This window comes from Herpailurus yagouaroundi, unplaced genomic scaffold (genome assembly GCF_014898765.1).
Source record: "Herpailurus yagouaroundi ecotype Mexico unplaced genomic scaffold, PumYag 161, whole genome shotgun sequence".
In the NCBI taxonomy this organism is placed as follows: Eukaryota; Metazoa; Chordata; class Mammalia; order Carnivora; family Felidae; genus Herpailurus; species Herpailurus yagouaroundi.
This window is the reverse complement of record NW_024412402.1, coordinates 21,491,005-21,512,015: the sequence shown is the minus strand read 5'-3', so window position 1 is coordinate 21,512,015 and position 21,011 is coordinate 21,491,005. Positions and strand designations below refer to the sequence as shown.

The window sequence follows — 21,011 nt, the reverse complement described above, 5'->3', positions numbered from 1 at the left end:
TGCCGCCGCCGCCGCTGGCCCGCGGCGCCCCGGCCCGGCCCGGCGCCCGGGGGCAGGCCTCGGAGCTGGTGGAGCCCACGCGGTTGCCGGGCAGCGCGGGCGAGCTCACGTTCCACCTGTCCGCCTTCGGCAAGGGCTTCGTGCTGCGCCTGGCGCCGGACGCCAGCTTCCTAGCGCCCAATTTCAAGATCGAGCGCCTCGGGGGCTCCGGCGGGGCGGCCGGGGGCGAGCGGGAGCTGCGCGACTGCTTCTTCTCCGGCACGGTGAATGGGGAGCCCGAGTCGCTGGCGGCCGTCAGCCTGTGCCGCGGGCTGAGCGGCTCCTTCCTGCTGGACGGCGAGGAGTTCACCATCCAGCCGCAGGGAGCTGGGGGCTCCCTGCACCAGCCTCACCGCCTGCAGCGCTGGGGGCCCGGGCCGCGCCGCGGGACCCCTGGGCTCGCCGCCGCCGCCTCTGAAGCCCACCCCCTCCCTGGAGGACCCGAGTGGGAGGTGAAGGGAGAGGGTCAGAGGCAGGAGAAAGGAGACGAGGAGCAGGAGAAGGAAGAGGAGGAGGAGGAGGAGGAGGAAACGGAGGAGGAGGAGGAGGAGGAGGAGGAGGAGGGCAAAGAGGATGCAGAAGGCGCCAGCGAGCAGCCACCACCCCTGGGGGCCACGAGTCGGACCAAGCGTTTTGTGTCTGAGGCTCGCTTCGTGGAAACGCTGCTGGTGGCCGATGCGTCCATGGCTGCCTTCTATGGAGCCGACCTGCAGGTAGGATTCGCTTTGCCTGGAGGCCCCCAGTCACCTCCTAGAGCCTCCAAAATCTTCCCTTTCCAGTTCCTCTGAGAAAACCCTTCACATCCCTCATCCTTCCAAGACCGACCCCAAACAAGGTTCTTTCCTTTCTGAGAAGGTGCAGGAACTCTTTTCTTAGCCTCTGACCCCTGGGCTACCTGCTGCCCTCCCCCACCCCCCGTCCTTTCTAATTTAGAGTGGAGGTCCTGGCGCCTCCTCCTCTGCTACTCACCTTCACCCCTCGCATCCTGAATCTCCTTCAGCACTTGGCAAACTGAACTAAAAGTGGGTTTTCAAGCACAACAGCTCCCCCACCCCCAACCCAGGCACCTGCCTCTCCCAACAGAGATGAAAATTGGACATTTTGGAAGAGCATCCACCCCACCCTCCATTTCCCAGCCCTCTACTGGCTCCAGACCTGACAGGTTCCCAAGGAAAGTCAGCTGGGTTGGAAAGATGTGGCTGTTTCATTCCCTTCGTGTACAGAACTGAGGTTGCCATAAGTAAAAGACATTGTTTGGAGGGAGTTGAACCTGGAAGGGGGCTGCCCAACTTCTGTGTACCCAGCTGGTTCTGATCAAGGGGCGTGGACTACCTTGCCAACCTGGCACTCAGCCCCAGGCAGAACTTCGCAGTGCCAGCATCAGCACAAGAAGGGAGGGGAACAGAATTTCTGCCTGGGGGTTCGCCTGGGAGACTGAAGCTTCAGTGGAAAAGGGAGGGGAGAAAGTAGTGGGGATATGAACTCTTTCAGTGAACGCTCCTTGTGGAGCCAGAACTCTCCTTGGTCCACCCCAGCTGCTCCCAGCCCAGACACAGCTCTCTACTGAGCTTGGCTGGGCAGGAACATGGAGTTCAGGGGACAGCTCCTGTAGCCAGACCACGTCTAACTAGATTCAGAGGTGGTGCAGACTCAGCAAGAGGTATCTGTGTCACCCTGTGTCCCAACACCTCCCCCAAGCACCAGGTGAAGTACAAGGGTTCCAGGAGAGGGCCGTACTTTCTCTTCCCCTGAGGAGCACAAAACCAGGGGCGTGCTAGGTAGAGAAGACCTGCCCTCCCAGCGGTCATAGATCCCTGCAGCAGGGATCCTGGCCACTGCCGCAGTTTAGTTGATACTTTTTCAGTAATGGCAATCTTGGCCAGTGATCCTATTCTAGGATCAGCCCATGCCCAACTGTTGGGGGCACCGAGTGCTTCAGCATCACCTGTGCCGAACAGTCTAGATGATGCACCCCATCTTTCTCACTCTGCAATCACGGGGAAATGCATCTAGTTGGAAGGATGGGAAGAGATAGGGGTGAGTGGCCCATGTGGCTGCTTCTCTGGTTACTGTAGAAGCAGGCTCCTTTGCACACTGTTGTAGTATTCACTTCTGCCACGTGCTGGTAAGGCAGCTTTGAGCCATCGGTGTGGTCTTTCCAATGGGCTTTAGGTCTATGATGACTGTATATCTGCTTCCCTGCCCACCCTGAAAGCAAAAGGAGGCACCAGCCAACTCCCCTGACTCCTTTCCTCAAGCAAGTCCTCAAAAGGGTGGTTAATGGGGCTTCTCCCATCACAGGTTAGGGCCACCACACCTGGCTATTAGGGAGCTCTACCAGAGAAAGGCTGAAAGTACAATCATTGCAAACCCTGAGCTGAGGTGCTGAGCCACTCCCCATGCATGGACCAGTTTCTGACATCTGTCTGAGAACCAGGAGGTAGGAAAGACAAGAGCACAAGGAAGCATCAGGTAAAGTAATTACTTTTCAGGCTTCAGAGCCAACATGTTTTCCCTACTGTCTTCCTACCATCTCACTCAGCCCATCACCTAGTAACTTAAGATACTGAGTACTTACCTCAAGGATATACTTGGCTGGGCTGGGCTGGGTCTGCCTCGGGTTCTCTTCACAGAGGCACCTAGGAACACTTCTACCCTTACAGATTTCTGACCGGATGACCCAGTACATGTTTGTCCCATCCCCTCTCCCTCCCCATATGCTGTTTCTGGACCACCCACAGACACACACCTTGCACCCAGCCAGCCTCCATGGGTCAGAAAAGCATATCAGAATAGGCATCAGGCATCTGTATAGGCTGAGGGCCTCTCCCTAGGGGATCTGCTTCCAGGTCTTATACCTGAAGGAAAAGTCCTGTCTCAGCTGTACCAACTCCATCACCTCCCTTTTGGTCTCATTATGTCACAGCCCACTTACACCCCTGCCTGCTGTCACCACGCTGGGGTGGGGCAGGGGCTAAGGCACAGCTGCTTCTGTGACCTCCCACTGACCCCTCTGCTTTGACTGCTTACCAGCTGTGGAGATGCCACAGGATAGACTTGAACTTCTCAGCTCAATCCCCTGGACTTCCTAAACATGTCCATGAGCTCAGCTAAGACAAGAATGAATGTCATGTTCTAGTTCCCCAAGACCTTGCCTGCCCAGATCCATATCCCCAAAATAGAATCCAGTTCTTTATAAGTAACTCTCCGAGGCATCTCCTAGAGACTTCATTTGCACAGATGGAAGGCACTTTGGGGTATCTTAGCAGGCAGTGGTGTAAGGTAAGGATGAAGGAATTTTACCCCCTTGAGGGCTTGCATTTCCTCATCTGTGAGGCCAGACACCTAGACTAGGTCATCAGTGCTAATGTAAGCATCAGTGAGGCCGCTTTTCATGATGAGTCTTCTAGAAAATTCAGCACTATGTGGGGAAACCATGCTCTGAGTGCGTTCAATTTGCATAATGGTTTGTATGCATCACCTCAGCGGAAATACCTGTGAGGGAGGCAGAGGAAAAAGGTTCAGCTCACAGGGAATCTGTGACTTTCTCAAGGTCACACAACTAGTAAGCAGCAGGTCTGGGTCACAATCCAAGTGTCCTGAACCTGAGTGCAGTGCTCTTTTTCTCTTGTGCCATGAGGTTGCGTTAGCATGAGAAGGGTGTGTGGCTCTGTGGCCCTACACTTGTCCATATTGTGGGAATAGGTCATTGAATCCAGCAGTCCAAAGATGCCCAGCCAAAGTGGGAGGCCCTATCCTGGGAAGAAACCACCTCAAGGCCAAGGGAAAGAATTAGCCATGCTAGAAGCTGGTCACACTGTTAAGCGACAATGAAGTTTTCCAGAACTCTGTACACTTGAGTTCACTTAATCCCTTGACAGAAGGGCGCCCCCCTCCACCTCCCACCTTCTTATCTGGTTTCAGAGTTAATGAGCTCAGACAAAGGGGGCTTTCTGAAAGCAGGGACCACCTCGGAAGAGGCCATTAACTCTGTCTGCATCCGGCTGCTGCTGATTGTTCCCTGGATGAACCTGGAGCAGGAACGCAGTGAGGGGCAGGCTGAGCCGTGCCCCACACTCAGTCTGAGAAATCCATCCTGCCGGTGGATCAGCTGCCAGCTGAGCTCTGAATTCTTTGCTTAGCAGGGAGAGTCCTAGAAGTGGTAATCATCATCCCCAGAGAAGACCAGAGGACTCCCAAGATGTCAGGCTACCAGCAAGGGATTTCAGGAAAGGGTTAAGTCCTAGCGATTCCATCTCCCCTTTACCCACATCCTCTGGGAAAATGTCTCCCACAAGCCCACATATCCCAGTGTGTCCAGCACAATCCCCACTTAGGCCTGTTCTGGCATAATTATTAGTAGCATCATCTTCACTCTCAAAAGTGTCCTGGTTTGGATAAAAACAGAAGCAGACACACACCCCCACTGGCTCTATATCCCCCATGAGGATGGGGGAAAGACAAGTGTTACGTCCCAGGTGAATTATGTTCTCCTTCCAAGAGGAGTCTCTTCCAAGAATGATCAACAATACACAGTTTTTCCCAAAGAAAATGCCTTGATATTCAAAGGTCTTTGATTTGCCACTTCTGCCTCCCCAAGTGTAGACAATGCCAGGGGTAAGCTTGCTTGCTGGCTTGATCTGGGTTTGTTTTGGCTATGCTGTCGCTGTCCTTGCAGCATCCAGGATAGGCAGCAGTGTGGTGAGTAAAAGCATATGCTTCGAAGGATAATCAAAATGACTGAGTGTCCTTGAGTAAGCTACCAATTTCTCTGGGCCTCGATTTCTTCGCCAGCAAAATAGGAACGGTTATACCAATGTCCTAGCATTGTCTTGAGGATACAAGACAATATAGAGAGCACCTGACCCAGTGCCCAGCACATAGTAGGTGCTCAACAAAGAGGAATTAATACCAGAGTTGCCTTCGGTGATGACATTTGTCAGAGGAGGAAGGTAGTGTGGTCATACACCTTCATAGCCAGCCCACTGCTGTGTTGGCTCCGCTGTCCCACGCAGCAGGGAGGCCTTCCTTTCCAGCTTGCTCAGCTCAGAGTGTTTAAGCTTGACTCACTGTGGTTCCAGTAAGTGCGTATACCTTTGGAGAGGGACATTGCCCCTTGCTGGTTTTTTTAATGTTTTATTTATTTTCGAGAGACAGAGAGAGAGAGAGAGAGAGCACTAGTGGGGAGGGGAGCAGAGAGAGTGAGACACAGAATCGGAAACAGGTTCCAGGCTCTGAGCTGTCAGCACAGAGCCGAACACAGGGCTCTAACTCACAAACTGCAAATCATGACCTGAGCCGAAGTGGGAAGCTTAACTGACTGAGCCACCCAGGTGCCCCGCCCCTTGCTGCTTTGAGAATGAGGAGCGATGAAGGACATCAGTGCAGGACCCTCTCTCTTCTCCAATTGCTTCTTTACTCTCTTTGGCCTCTCCCCCACCTCCTCGGCAGTCTGGGGCCCTAGGGAGACCCCCAGTAGGAAAAGTATGGCACTGGTTGCTGAGCTCAGAGTGTTTCCATGTTGCCGTGCTCCCCTGCCTTGCCTCTCCCAGGTGTGCAGCAAGGAAGCGGTGGGACCCACAGTGTGAAGAGCAAGTGAGCCAAGCATAAGGATGACAGAGCAGAAGAAGCCGCTGGAAATGCATTTGGCCCAGGCCCAGCCTTCTCCTGGACTCCCACTGCACTTGGCTTTGGCTGCCATGGGAGCTCTGGGGGAGGAATCTCCTTGTTTGTATTGCTAAGAATCAGAGTGCTATGTCTCAGCCTAGCTGGCTGGGGCATTTCTTTCTCTTTTTCAGGTCCTAGGGGCACTAGTGGAGGAGACTCCCTAGGAAATGCCCCGCCTTTTCCCAGTGAGAATTAAGGGCATGAGGTCCCCAGGTCATTCAAGAGCAGGGATGTTGGACCAGCCCTGGCCAGGCTGGTCATGGGCTCCCACTTACCTGACATGGTGGCTGGAGGTCATCTGCTGTGCTGGGGCCCCCACACCACCAGGGGCACCATCTTGTTCACATTCTTTAGCAAGTAGCCCACACTTGTGTGGTGCACAGAAAGGTATATATGGACACCAGGTGGTGGAGTGAGCCGTCTGACCTTCTCCTTCACTGGCTCCTGAGCCCTCTCTCTGTGGGACTGTAAGTCGGGTCTAGCCTTTTGCCTAGGGTGCCGACTGAGAATCGGAGGCTCACAGACTGACAGCCAACCCCACCTCCCCAGGTCCTTGCCCCTAGGTAACTGCAAGAGGCACTGCAAACGTCAGGCTTTCCTGCCATAGTTTCTTAGAGGAGCTAGCAGTGGGGATAGCAGTGCCTCCCATCTCCAGAAGCTCAGCAAGACAAGAGAGAAGGGGAGGACCAGGATTTGGGATTTTAACAGACACACTGAACCACATAGTTCTTGTAGCTCTCTATAAGAATTTGTAGCAATGGAAATTATCTTCTGAAATAGCAACCAGAAGGACATCCAAATGCTCTCAAGTCTAATCCACTGCCTTGAAAAAAAAAAAAAAAAATGGCTCTCAAGCCTGCTCAGCCCTACAGTTATTTAGTATCTGGAGAAGATGCTGTGAGCTCCCTGAACTGCAAAGGAGGAGACTCCCTGAAAATCTTAGTTTCGGAAAGCCTCCGCTGATGCCTCAGCCCCTCCTTTGTACACAAATGTACACCCCTGTGCCTTTGGTTTTCCCTGGGGACATGGCTGGTGCATGGTCCCCACTCAGCTGCATTGCCCGAGAGCCCCAGTCTGATCTGGTCAGCTTGGGAACACAGATCCTTCTTAAACCTCAAGCCTTCCGGGACCAATGCTGAGCAGCTGGCATCTTGTGCTAACGCCTTTTTTGTAAAACATCATCTCCCCAATTTTGAGATTGTGAAATTGGGACTCAAAAGGAAGAAATCTTGTAAAGAGAGTTGCAGGTTGCCTCTGAAGAAACCCTAGGGCTTGGTCCCTGGCCCATCAGATTTGACCCTTCCTAGGGCAAGAGCGCAGGAGACTCTGCCCCCTGGAAACAGGGAAGCCTGGCCAGGAAGCAGCCTCAGCGAGCTCCCATTCCTCAGCCCTCACCCCCAGTTGCATAATGATGTGATTGCTTTTTTTCCCTCAGGAATCCAGCTCCAGGAGCAAGTGCCAAGTTTCAGCTTTGCTGATAAGATGTTTACATCAGCCTAAACATAGCTGGAGTGCTTGACACGCTAAGGAACCTGCCAACCCCTGTTTGTAGGGCTTACAAAATACCTGGCTCGTTGCCTGCGAGGTGAACAGACAGATCCCATTCACAAATAATGGGATTCGTCTGGAACTCCCACACATGGCCTCAACCGACAGAGCCTTTCACCTCTGTCCCTCTTTAGCCTTTCACCCTCCTCTCCCCTCCTTCCACTCCTACCTTCCAGACCACAGGAAAGAAAAAAAGAAAGGCTTATGGGAGACAGTGCCCTAGGAAACAGGGAGCAGGGCACATGAATGGCAGGCTCAGCTGGCCACACTCCTGGCTGAAAGCACGCGTGCCTTTTCCCCCTTTTCTTCTGCACAATAGTCCAAGAGGACTCACTTCTAGAGGTCCCTGAAGCAGGAGAGTGAGCTCCATCTGGCTGCTTCCAAAGCCTTGGGAACAACCCAGGGGTAGGACAGAGGCCAAGCAATGATGTGGACTCCTTCAGCTGGCCTGGGCAGAACTGGAGGCAGGTGTGATCCTAAGCGCCTGGGTTTCATTAGGTCCACTGACTTCTCTCAAGGCCCTGGCAGAAGGGAATAGACCTTCTGGGATTGTCTAGAAACCAGCAGTCAAGCACTGGGAAACTTAACGCAAAGGGTGTAGACCTCAGAGACAGACGTGCTTGGGCTGGTGTCCCAGCTTTAAGAGCTGTGTGACCTTAGGCAGCTTGTTTGACTTGTGTGAACCTCTACTCCCTAATTCGTAAAATGGGGGTGACAGCGTCTACCGCACAGAGTTAGCATGAGCATCGAGTAAGGTGTGGGTCTGGTGACTGGTGCAGGCTGGCTACTGTTAGTAGTGATTATTGGAGCAATCTGCGGGCTAACAGTGCCCATCCTGAAGAGTAGAAGTTACCCAACAGGCACCAGGAAAATGCTCTAGATTCTAAGGGGCACATTCTACTAACCTCGAACACTCAAACAATTGCTTCTGGGCTGAGAACAGAGAGGGGATGGGGGTGGCTGGCACAGAGGCGGTTGATGTCAACGTTAAGGTAGAATAATCAGTGCGGTCCAATAGGACTTTCTGTGATGATGGAAATGTTCTGTCTGCTGAGTTTAATACAGAAGCCTTGAGCCATAGATGGCTACTGATGTGCTTGAACTGTAGCCAGTGTGACAGAGGAACTGTAAGTTTAATTTTATTGCATTTAAACTTTAGATTTACGGAGTCACCTGCGGCTGGTCAAGATGTTAAATGCACAAGTTTTGGAACCAGGCCATCTGGGTTCAAATGCTGGCAGTATACTCATTAGCTTTGTGTTCTGGGTCAGTTACTGAGCTTCAATTTTCTTACAGGTAAAATGAAGGAATATAACGCCAGGGCCTCAGGGGTTCTGTGAGTCTTCAGCAACATGCCGCAAATCCAGCGCTCAGCACAGAGCCTGGCACACAGGACGCATATCAAGGGGTGGTGGCAGTGGGCAGGCAACAGGCCAGGAGATGTAACCCTCCCCTCGACCTGCCCCCTTCTTCCCAACAGAACCATGTCCTGACACTAATGTCTGTGGCAGCCCGAATCTACAAGCACCCCAGCATTAGAAACTCCATCAACCTGATGGTGGTAAAAGTGCTGATCGTGGAAGATGAAAAGTGGGGCCCAGAAGTGTCTGACAACGGTGGCCTTACCCTGCGTAACTTCTGCAACTGGCAGCGACGTTTCAACCAGCCCAGCGACCGGCACCCGGAACACTTTGACACAGCCATTCTGCTCACCAGACAGGTTTGTGGGCTGGCTCCAGAAACCCCAGAGAGGAAGGGAGGCGGGATGGGCGGATCAAAAGGGAGGGCCACTAAGGCCTGCCCAAACATGGGAAGTGTCTCCCTGCTGGCCCCAGCTGGACGCCAGGAGCCTCATGTGCCGAACAACGACGAGGGGGAGGTCATGAGGACAAGTGTGAGGTATTTGCAGGGGAAGGACAGGAATCTTGCAAGGGCCCTTTTCCAAAAGTTTGTGACCAGCTGTCTGCTGAGGTCATAACAAGAGGAAATGTGCTCACACTGCCCAGTAAGAGATCGGGAGTTGGAACGAAGAGAGGAGAGCCATCTGCAGTGGTTGTTAAACACAGAGGCAGCTAACCAGAGATTTGGTAACCTCCAAACCAGGAGGCAGGCCTGCCCTCCTATCTGGTAAATTGAAACAGAGCTTCCCAAAGGCTGAAGACTCTAATAACATGTATCAGGCGCTCTTGATGTCTTCAGTCCTCACAGCAGCCCCACAAAGCCCCATTTCACAACTGAGGAAACTGAGGCACAGGTCGGCCACACAGTGGTAACACTCATAGTCAAGCCTACACAGTCTTGCTGCAGGTCAGTACTCATAACCCCTGTGCTACCCTGCCTTCCAAAACAAGCTGGCCCCAGGACACACCAACACAGAAAAAGAACTGGGTTTCCTCACACGAGTGGCCTTTGTGAAGAAACAGGGCCTTTGGCTTAAAAATTTTCCTTCAACTAAGGAAGAGCAGAAACAGGAAGATGTTCTGTTCAATGTCTGTTCTCATGCCCTCTGTCTCTCTGCCAAGCAGAACTTTTGTGGGAAGGAGGGGATGTGTGACACCCTGGGTGTGGCGGACATTGGCACAATCTGTGACCCTAACAAGAGCTGCTCCGTGATCGAGGATGAGGGGCTCCAGGCAGCCTACACTCTGGCCCATGAGCTAGGTAAGACTTGCCATGCCACGTCTACTGTACTGTGTCAGAGGGATCTGCCTCTTCCAAATCCAGGCCAGCCCAGGGTCTAAGGAGTGCAGATCTCACACACTGCCAGGTTCTACCCAGAATTAGGACAGACTGATTATATGCAAATAGGTACTGTGCTTTCTCCATTGCCACCCTGAGCATGAGGCCATAATATTAAAATAGGGTCTTGGACCATCAGCAGAGGTCACCAGCAAAATGCCAAATGAAACAAATGCTCAGGTCGAGTTGCGATGCTTTGCCAGAGCTAAGTGGTAAGAACTCTGGGAAGATCCATTGGCACTGCATAAGCAAGCAAATCATTGAGGTGCATGTGAATTTAGGACAGGCTGAGGCAGAAAACAAAGGGAAATCAATGTTCCTCAGTATTCTGAGAAAGCTTCCCGAGAGAGAAAAGCCCAGAGTGAAGCCTGAAACAAAAATCTTTAAGGAACAGGGGCATGGCTGTTCCCATGAGGAGCCGGTGACGGGTTAGCCCTTGAGATGCCTTCTTCTGTCAGCAGAGGGTAACTGTCTTACAAGAGGGGGGTGGGTTGGTGCTGGGCCTTGTGAGGAGCCCTCAGGGAGGGGCAGGGCGGAGTGGAGGGCAGTGGAGGCCAGTTAGGGTGGACTTCAGGTCTCTCTTTACCTCAGGGCACGTCCTCAGCATGCCCCACGACGACTCCAAGCCCTGTGCACGGCTCTTTGGGCCCATGGGCAAACACCACATGATGGCACCCCTCTTCGTCCACCTAAACAAGACACTGCCCTGGTCTCCCTGCAGTGCCATGTACCTCACGGAGCTCCTGGACGGCGGGCACGGTAGGTGTCCCTCCAGCTTCTCCCTGCTTCTTTCTGGCCAGCTGCTGGTGGTTGAGGTCTGCCCAGCCCACCTCCTGGATCGCTAGATTGCCGTTGGCACCTGCGCTGTTTCTGGCTGAGCTCCTTCACAAAGCATCAGAGACGTTTAGGATAGAAGACACCAGAGATGTGTTCCTCACCCAGCCTCCCGTGCTATGGCAGGCTAACCATCCTCACAAGGCATGCTCTTCCTTGCCCTATCTTCTAGCGGCCAGTGTGCTGGGCTAATTTAGATGATTAGTCACAGAGCAGGTAGAATTAGTCTGAGAAGGTTTACCTGGAAGAGGTGGGCTTGAACAGAGCTCGAAGGGATGGAAGAATGTGGTACAGAGGAGAGAATAGAGCATCCGGACTGGAGACATAGATCATGCGGCAGCTTAGAAATGGCAAAGAGGCAGGGAATGAGTGGTGTGAGAGCAAGGGCAAGGGGGATGGGGGAGAGGGGTGGCCTGGTCGAAACAGTTTGACTTATTGGGCAAAGCACTGAAAACATAATTTATTTGTGGTTGTTCTCATTGAAGAAGATAGGGACACCTACGATACAAAAATAGTAGATTATCCAAACACCAATCCTTTGACTTTATTTTGCATGCCATGGTTTTTGAGAGCACATTTACATCCCCAATTATATGTGATGTAAATTAGTATGTCAGCTAGCTGGCCTTCCCTAGGTGAACACTGAATGTATTCAAGATGTTCAGGATGACAACAAAAAAAATTCAATCCTAGTAAAATGTTTACTACTGATAGTCAAAAATGGGATAGGCTCATATAGATGATTGAGTGTTGACAGTTTTTAGCTTGTCAAATAAACTACGATGGCTGGGCCTTCAACCCCAGCAATAATGTGGGAGTGTAATGTGGGAGGCTACGGAGAGCTGAGAGCGGGGAAACTCCTGCTTCTCATTCTTGTTCTTCTGCTTTCCTCCATTTCTCAGGAGACTGTCTCCTGGATGCTCCCACCTCAGCCCTGCCCCTCCCGACAGACCTCCCAGGCCGCAGGGCCCTGTATGAGCTGGACCAACAGTGCAAGCAGATCTTTGGGCTGGGTTTCCGCCACTGCCCCAACACCTCTGCGCAGGACATCTGCGCCCAGCTGTGGTGCCACATGGATGGTGCTGAGCCCCTTTGCCACACGAAGAACGGCAGCCTGCCATGGGCTGATGGAACGCCCTGTGGGCCTGGGCACCTCTGCTGGGATGGCAGCTGTCTGCCTGAGGAGGAAGTGGACAGGCCCAAGGTGAGGGACAGCCACTTGGGGGTGTGGAAGGAGAGGGAGGGGGAGGCTGTTTTCAAGGAGGAAACCACACTTGAGGGCCATGAACTGAGAGACTTTGGGCTAGGCTGCAACCATGACCTCTAAGTAAAATCACTCATCTTTTAGCAAACAAAGCAAAGCATATTTACCCAAACTCAAGAGGAACTCTTCGAGGCTGTACTCTCGAATGACAGATGGTGGCAGATGGATGACACCACCAGTGCTCAGGGCATTTTGGGAACTCCCCCTTGGTAATTGCTTTGGGGTTGACTTGAAGGCTTGTGAGGATTGGTGATAGGTATGAAGCATTCCAGCACAAAGGCCAGAACTTCACCATTCCATAGAGGGAGGCCATCATGAATTCCATTACAAACAGATAGAGTGATAACAGAAGAGGAACATTCAAGAACTGAGGGAAAGGTATCCATATCCTTCCTGTGTCTGAGCTGCATTCATAATCAGAGGTCAGGAGAATGAGATTAATTGTGAGAATTCCATAATCAAGAGGGGAGAAGGAATCAAAGCTGTTTCTGACCAGGCAGAGAAAACTTGGCCTGGGACAGAGTAAACTTACAAGAAAAACCAAGGCTATGCCAGCAAGAGTTTTTAAATGATTCGCTTCTTTGCCCTGCTCTTAATACTTCCAAACCGTGAGGCTGATCACATTTCTCTTACTGCGAGTCACGGAGCCTGCCTATGAAACAGCATCCGCTGAGTTTTGCAGCCTGGTCCCGGTCCAGCACTGAATCACCGGGGTGGCCTGAGCACTCTCTGTCCAGAGGACTATCCTCAGTGGCATGTCCTTTGCACTGAGGCTCAGGAGCGGGCTCAGGCCAGGTAAGCCACACTCTATCTAAGCTTGAACCAGGGCAGGATTCACGGATTCATCCTCAGCCACTTGTCCTCCCCATTCAAACACTAAGCTTCTCTTCTAGGTACTGACCCCCACCCCCATCCCCCATAGCATGTGCTTCACGAATTACTGAGGAGAGGGGAGGGGGTCTGTCCAACGTTCCCCAGCACCAGAGCCAAACTCAATGCAGGGAGACTTTGACAAGGAATGATCATGGGATGATGTTTACCATCTATTTTTAAGGACAGAAAACAGTTCATAAAACACTATATGACAGAATCAAAAGTATGTAAAGTAAAAACATCGCATCTTTATTATTATCCAGAGCAAAAGTATAAGGAGTTATCAATGAAAATTACATCAGTGGTTTTATTTGGGCAGTGGTATTTTTTTTTTTACTTTTTTAAATTAATGTTTATTTTTTTAAAGAGAGAGAGAGCAGGGGAGAGGCAGAGAGAGAATGAGACACAGAATCCGAAGCAGGCTCCAGGCTCTGAGCTGTCAGCACAGAGCCCAAAGCAGGGCTCAAACTGAACGAACCAAGAAATCATGACCTGACCCAAAGTCGGACACTTAACCAACTAAGCCACCCAGGCGCCCTGGGTAGTGTTTGTTTGTTTTTGGTTTTTTTTAAGTGTTATTTTCTCTTTTATACTTTTCTGGGTTTTTCTTTTTTTACATAAGTAAATAATACTTTTGTCATTTTAAAAAATTATTTTGCTTTTGAAAACTCTATGAACCTATCAAGGGCAAAGCTCTGTTCTCCCAGGTTGATTGTAAAGATAGAAGCAACTCTATTTCCCAGACATTATCCTACCACTGGAACTGGTAGCTGGTAGACAGATAGCAACAGTTCCCACCAATTATTACTTTAAACCAGGACTTCTCAACCTCGGCCCTAGAGACATTTGGAGCTGCATAAGTCTTGGTTGGGGGGTGGAAGGGGAGGATGTCTTCGTCATTGTTAGATGTTCATTGTTGGATATTTAGCAGCACCCCATCCTCTATCCACTAGAGGCCAGCAGCATATGCCCTCCCCAGTTGTGACAACTAAAATGTCTTCAAACATTGCCAAATGTCTCCAGAGGATAAAATTGGCCCAGATGGAGAACTGCTGCATTAGACACAACCTTATTCCCATAAAATGTTGTTTCATTCAACAACTAATACCAAGCACTTTACTAACAGCAAGACACTGTTTTAGACACAGGGGAGTCAGCAGTGAACAAGTCCCACACAGCCTCCATGTTCAAGAAGACGATAACCAAGCAAATCACACAGTCATTAAACAAATGATTAGGGAAGCTTACTGAACAACACCCACCATTATTATGAACATAGCTAGGTGAGGAGGTCAGGGCCATGGCCCCTGTTACACTGACAGCTGAGGCCTCCTCACCTCTTCTCCTGATTTAGTGCGGCCTTGTGTGTTTCAGGCTGTAGTGGATGGAGGCTGGGCCCCATGGGGACCCTGGGGAGAATGTTCCCGGACCTGTGGAGGAGGAGTACAGTTTTCACATCGTGAATGCAAGGACCCTGAGCCTCAGAATGGAGGAAGATACTGCCTGGGTCGGAGAGCTAAGTATCAGTCCTGCCACACAGAGGAATGCCCCCCTGATGGTAATGACCACTGATGGCCACGACTGTTGTCACTGCAGCAAATCCCCAGACAAGAAGTAGGGTGGGTCTCCTGGGGATGCAGAGCTTTCCTGAGATCCAGATATGAATGGACTCTGCAAGACACCAAATTTTAGGGCAAAGCTTACTGGCTCTCACTTGGGCTGGGAGAGCATAGCAAAGTCAAGGAAAGAAATTTCCCTTGTCTTCTAAGATGTGTAAATAGAGGATGTCATTCCCAACCAAACTCATTCAGGGGGTTGGGGGGAGCTCTGCAGAGAGGCGAGAGTCTAGGATACTAATCCTCCTGGAGGCATCTGAACCCTCGTCTGTGTGCAGGATAGAAGTGTTTTCCAAAGCAACTGTCAGAGCCAAACCTCCACTGTCTTTCCAGCCAACATTCAGCCTAGGGCGGAGGGAGGGTTTCTGAATCTGATTCTAGTGCACATTCCTTCTGAGAAGAGTTGCCCATCTTCCCTTGGGGCCATGGCAACTGCCTAATGGAACCTTACCAGGGAGCAGCACCACCTCTAGTTGGCATATATTCCTACCCCCTAGTTCCCGCTAGAAAGCACACATGTTAACTCAGAGGCAGCAGGGGTAGCAGCAGAACTGGTGAGAGGGAGTCATTAGACATTTTTCCCCACCATCCCATCCAACTCCCCCTTGTGCAGCTCCAGGAAATTTTGGCAGGCAGCAAAAGACAAGCAGAGTTTTAAGGGAGATTCATCCAAGTGCAAAGACACACTGACATTGGGTTGGTGTCTAATGAGGGAATCTGTAGGCTTTGCAGTTTTGCAATGGCATGAGGGATCAACAATGGCATGAGGCTCTAGAAATTTTGCCCTGGAATCATGAGAATTTGCCTGGCATATGGGGTAAAGAGAAGGAGAGACAAAGGAGAAGGGATGACTCTAAGGCACAAGGCAGACATGGTGATAGTATGATCTCAGGATGCACCAGGGTCCATCCTCTCAATCAAGTGGTTTTTAGTGCCTCTTGTGTGGCTCAAGCTATAATAGGTGTTATAAATGACCTTGTAAAAATGTACAAGACATGTCCTCAAAGGACTTGCGGTCTAGTTAGAGATCCACCTGCCTTTTACAAAGCAATTAAAGCCTAATCTACGAGGCCTAGACCCCTAGACTTATGAAGAATTCGGAGCAAGGAAAAGCCTGAGCTAGTCTGAACCTTCACAGGGAGTTAGGGCTGAGCAGGGCCTGTACAATGGAGATAGGAATGAGGTGTAGGAGGATGTGTGCCAGGGAGGAGATGGGAAAGGTTTGAGAGGGGCTAGGATTCACTCAGGTGGAGTCAAGCAGCATACTAGCCCTTCAAAGCTACACAACAAAGGTTTGTGAAAGCTAAAAATGGTATCTGGAGATTCTCTGCACTGGCTGTCCATCAGGGAAGCTTTTTGAAACACAGAGGCCTAGACTGCTCAGGTGCATTGAGTCAGAATCTCAGGAGTAGGGCATGGCCATCTGTGTTACGAAAAGTGTCCACAGGCCATGCAGATGTACAACTAGGGTGGAGAACCTCGGTATTAAGAGCAGGTTTAATTTCAGGATTGTGGGGTAAAAACAACAACAACAACAACAACAACAACAACAACAACAACATATGTTACTCCTGACAGATTGTTCTGGAAGCAGCATGTAGCAGGATGGGAGAGGAGGCTGGGAACTAGGTCTCACATGAAACCGCAATGCCTCTGCTTGTGGGAAGTGGACTCAGATGGTGAGAGTGGGAAGGAGACACTTAAAATCACAGATTGTCCTGAATAGAGTGTAGGACTTAACAACAGGTTGGAAATAGTGGATGTAGACGCTCAAATGTTCAGCAGAAACCTGACTCCAGTGTCACAGCAGAATGTGGCAGTATCCCCAAGTGCAAACTAAACCAGTTAATGGAGAAGCCACATGGAGTTGGGCTTTTGCTGAGCTGGAGGTAATCTCACTACTACAAATGGAGGTCCCTCCAGAGACAGCCAGAATTATAGCCGGTGAGGAATAGGGGCAAGATCAGAACCAGAGATAGATCTAAGAGTTCTTGGATACATGTCCAATGTCACCAAGGAAGTCAAAATAGAGCACAATTAGCAGGGTCCCAAAAATATACTCCATGGAGCATTCAAGCTTACTGAGTTGTCCCCTGTAACTACTAAGTTTATTCATTTATAAGATAAAATTGGTATCTTCCCCAAGTGGAAAGGACATTTATCCTTACCTTGCCACATGGACCTAGATTGGGGGAGTCTAGGAATGTTGAGCCCAGATGACACCGGACCTGTGTCCTGGGATTGGGTCAAAACCAGGAGGAATAAAGGGGCTCTGAATCCTGGCATTTCTGGTGCTGGGTCGTCCCTGCTCTAGCAAGCCATGTTACCTCCATGTAATTTCTTACTCTTTGTAGGGAAAAGCTTCAGAGAGCAGCAGTGTGAGAAGTACAATGCCTACAATTACACGGACATGGATGGGAACCTCCTACAGTGGGTCCCCAAGTATGCAGGGGTGTCCCCCCGGGACCGCTGCAAGTTATTCTGCCGAGCCCGGGGAAGGAGTGAGTTCAAAGTGTTTGAGGCCAAGGTGAGAATCCTGCTGGAGCTCAGAACTACGGGTGGGGAGCAAGGCCACCTGGTTCGACCCCACCTGTGGGCTCCTTCTGTGCACACCATGCCCTCTGTTGCCCTCCCTCTCCCCACTGCAGGTGATCGATGGCACCCTTTGTGGGCCTGAGACTCTGGCCATCTGTGTCCGTGGCCAGTGCGTCAAGGCTGGCTGTGACCATGTAGTGGACTCACCTAGGAAGTTGGACAAATGTGGTGTGTGTGGGGGCAAAGGCAATTCCTGCAGGAAGGTGTCTGGTTCCCTCAACCCCTCCAGGTGAGTATCACCCACAGTCCTGTGCCTGGGTTCTAGAAGAGCTGGACAGGCTTTAGAATCACATCGGCCTAAGTGTGGACTGTAGCGGCCAGTTAATACCCACGCAGCACTGAGCTGTAGTTTCTCTGTAAAGCATTGGGAGGCCCCCCTATCTCAGAATCATTATAACAAGTCATGAGATGGGCGGAACCCTTGGCATAGTGTCTGACCCATAGAGAGGACGGTGCACAGGGCAGCCAGAGGCCCCGAGGATAGGGGTGTATCAGCTTTGAGTCAACCAGCAATACAGCTATGCTGACTAACCAGGGCCTTGGCCAGAAAGCAGCTCTCCCAGGCCTGTTTTGGGAAGGACATCTCACCCTACACCTGGTGAGTCCCACCCTTTCTTCAGGTGGATCTTTCAGAAAGGAGTACAAAGAGGGGGCGGGTCTTGGTGGCCTTAGGGCTTTCATGAATCTGACAACTCTGGATGCTTTGTCACGTCTTAAAGCCATAAGTTCATAAAACTAGTATTTAAGTGCTTTTATCCCTGTAGTCTCATTTGATTCCTAAAATAAGATCAGATGGCCAATACTATTATTCCCCATTTACAGATAAAGAAACTAAGGCATGAAAAGATCACATGATGCTCCTAAGGTCACACTGATAGTTAATGACAGCTGGGAAGAGAACCCAGGTGTCTTAATCCTGCGCTATTTTTTTCCTGCCGTGGCATACAATTCCCGGAGAGGAATGGCAAGGGCATATGTTACACGGCCACACTGTGCCCCTGTCTGTCTCTCACTATCTCTCACCTTATCGGGCTCAGAGAACAAAACCAGCCTACAGCAGACAACTTGGCAGTCTTCAAATTTAAACTCAAAGGATATAGAAAAAAGAAGCATGTGGTGTGAGATATTCAGATACTGGGTCCGTTAGCTGGTTTTCTCTTAGGCATTAGACATATGGGGCTGTGGATTCTTTCAGAGCTGCCCTAAACTAAGTGGCTAGCCTGAGTGGATAGAAAGGCAAGAGTAGCACAGAACTGACCGCCTGTCCTCAACCTTCTTTGCTTTCTTCCCAGCCTATGTAACACGAGCACTTTTGCCCCAGAAGAGAAGACTAAAAACTAAGGTTTTTCCAACCCACATAAAGCCCTAGACCTACAGTAGAGTTGAAACATGTTCCCCGGGGTGCCTGGGTGGCTCAGTTGGTTAAGCATCTAACCCTTGATTTTGGCTCAGGTCATGATCTCATGGTTTGTGAGTTTGAGCCCCATGTCAGGCTTCATGCTGCCAGTGCAAAGCCTTCCTGAGAATCTCTTTCTCTCACTCTCTTTCTGCCCCTTACCCTCACACACTCATGCTTGCTCTCTCTCTCTCTCTCTCTCAAAATAAACTTGAAAGAAGAAAGAAAGAAAGAAAGAAAGAAAGAAAGAAAGAAAGAAAGAGAAAGAGGAAGAGAGAGAGAGAAAGAGAAAGAGAAAGAGAAAGAGAAAGAGAAAGAGAAAGAGAAAGAAAGAGAAAGAGAAAGAGAGAAAGAAACACATTCCCTATCTTCTCAGAAGCACACAGCTCATGCTGTCTGGACACACCGGAGGAAGGCAACTAGAAGCAGCATTTATCACTCTGGCTCCTGCCCTGGGGCCCTTTTAACCAAATACTAGGGACTGATTGGCTCTAAGAGGTAGAGTGAGATGTCCACCCTGGTTGGATTCTGGAACGGGTGTGTGGAACAGATTTTTCCACATGGGTTTGAGCTTTGAGTATGAAAGTTGCCAAGCAAAGTTATATACCAATGCAAGGAGCTAAAAGTGTTTCGAGATCTCACTTGAGCCAAGAGCGGCCAGGCTTGGCAGCACTGATGCAGCTTTGCAAACCCTTCTGGGATATCTTCCTCTGTGCTGATGTCCAGATCCACACATCTAAACTCCAAGCATTTGAAACAGAGTTACCAGGCAAAGCAAAAACGCTTGAATATCCCAATGCACAGAACATTCCTATTGGCCTCAGCAGCTAATTTATCAGGAACTTTGGGGCAATTACTTGGATGATTTGCTGGTGGTTTGTGTCTGTCCACCCTGGTCACCAGCGTGCTAACTTCCTGAGGCACTGGGCTGGGTAGCCACTGGTCCTAAGGGTGTCTTTCTGTTCCTATCATAGTTACGGCTATAATGACATTGTCACCATCCCAGCTGGTGCCACTAACATTGATGTGAAACAACGGAGCCATCCAGGGGTCCAGAACGATGGCAACTACCTGGCATTGAAGACTGCCGATGGGCAGTACCTGCTCAATGGAAACCTGGCCATCTCTGCCATAGAACAGGACATCTTGGTGAAGGGGACCATCCTTAAATATAGTGGTTCCATTGCCACCCTGGAACGGCTGCAGAGCTTCCGGCCCCTGCCTGAGCCTCTGACCGTGCAGCTCCTGACTGTCCCTGGTGAGGTCTTTCCCCCCAAAGTCAAATATACCTTCTTTGTTCCTAATGACGTGAACTTCAGCATACAGAACAGTAAAGAGAGAGCAACCACCAACATCATTCAGCCCCTGCTTAACGCGCAGTGGGTGCTAGGGGACTGGTCTGAATGCTCCAGCAGCTGTGGAGCTGGCCGGCAGCGGCGGACTGTGGAGTGTCGGGACCCCCACGGCCAGGCCTCCGCCACCTGCAACGAGGCCCTGAAACCTGAGGATGTCAAGCCCTGTGGAAGCCAGCCGTGCCCACTGTGATCCAGCGGGGTGAGGCCAGTCTCGTGTTCATGGACTTGGGGTGCTGGAGTGCAGACAAAGGTACCCACTGTGGCAACCCTACCTATGGAGGTGGCGTGGCCTACCCAGGCCTGCCATTGCCATGGCCACTCCAATTCGGCATGAATTCGCAATGCGGAGAAGAGGACGGGGACAACAGATCCTAAAGTCTACTATCTGGTGGGTTGAACCTAGTATGGGTTCAGGTAGAGGACATAGGTTAAAAGGTAAAAAAAAAAAAAAAAAAAAAAAAAAAAAACACTTATTGACCCAAACAGGAGACTCAGCCTGTTTGCAAAGGACTAGTAGAGTTAAATGAAAAAAAGTTTTTCCTATTTGGTTTCCCCGATAAATAATCTACCTCAGGGGGAAAAAATTAGTAAAACAGAGACTCGGAGTATGGGGTTGATGGCTAATGTCAAAGCTCCACAGCTGCGCCCCCGAGCCACCTTCAGAAATGACCTTAACTGTCTTCAGTATTAAAATCCATTGCCTAAAGGGCTGCAGAGTTGCAGGACTGTGGAGAGCCGTGCAGGGTCTCAGGCTGCACCTGCAGGGGCGGGTCCATTTCAAGTATTTATGCAAATGTGTCTCTGAACTAAAGTGTGATCTTGTGCCAATGCAGTGGTCTGATCTGGTTCACTATTTCTTTGGAAAAGGCAGAGGACCCAGAGCCCAAGGACGGAGGCTAAAACTAGGTCAACTGACCTTGAACGCACACAGGGAAGCTGGCACCTTGCCTGGGTCTCTCAGGCCTTCCTCTTGCTGAATCCAGCTCATTCAGGCAACTCTTCATCATAATCTAGACCAGTCATTCTCAAATTCGAGCAGGCATACAGAGGGATTCTTAAAATACAGATTTCTGGGCCCTACCCCA

The 21,011-nt window shown here is 50.7% G+C and overlaps 1 protein-coding gene and 1 long non-coding RNA gene across 2 annotated transcripts in view; one reads left to right on the top strand and one right to left on the bottom strand.

Moving 5' to 3' along the window:
* Positions 1 to 20,758, top strand: part of ADAMTS8 (ADAM metallopeptidase with thrombospondin type 1 motif 8) — a 21,720-nt gene extending 962 nt beyond the window's left edge. Inside the window, exons 2-10 of the mRNA XM_040483550.1 lie at positions 1 to 752; positions 8,735 to 8,974; positions 9,780 to 9,915; positions 10,585 to 10,752; positions 11,730 to 12,031; positions 14,339 to 14,522; positions 16,935 to 17,107; positions 17,229 to 17,404; positions 19,546 to 20,758. The exon at positions 1 to 752 is cut by the window's left edge and continues 11 nt beyond it. Coding sequence (XP_040339484.1) covers positions 1 to 752; positions 8,735 to 8,974; positions 9,780 to 9,915; positions 10,585 to 10,752; positions 11,730 to 12,031; positions 14,339 to 14,522; positions 16,935 to 17,107; positions 17,229 to 17,404; positions 19,546 to 20,116 — 2,702 coding nt within the window. The 3' untranslated portion in view covers positions 20,117 to 20,758. The remainder of the gene's footprint in view (positions 753 to 8,734; positions 8,975 to 9,779; positions 9,916 to 10,584; positions 10,753 to 11,729; positions 12,032 to 14,338; positions 14,523 to 16,934; positions 17,108 to 17,228; positions 17,405 to 19,545) is intronic.
* Positions 3,246 to 21,011, bottom strand: part of LOC121035646 (uncharacterized) — a 33,514-nt gene continuing 15,748 nt past the window's right edge. The window contains exon 2 of the long non-coding RNA XR_005793004.1: positions 3,246 to 3,534. This is a non-coding gene — a long non-coding RNA (uncharacterized LOC121035646). The remainder of the gene's footprint in view (positions 3,535 to 21,011) is intronic.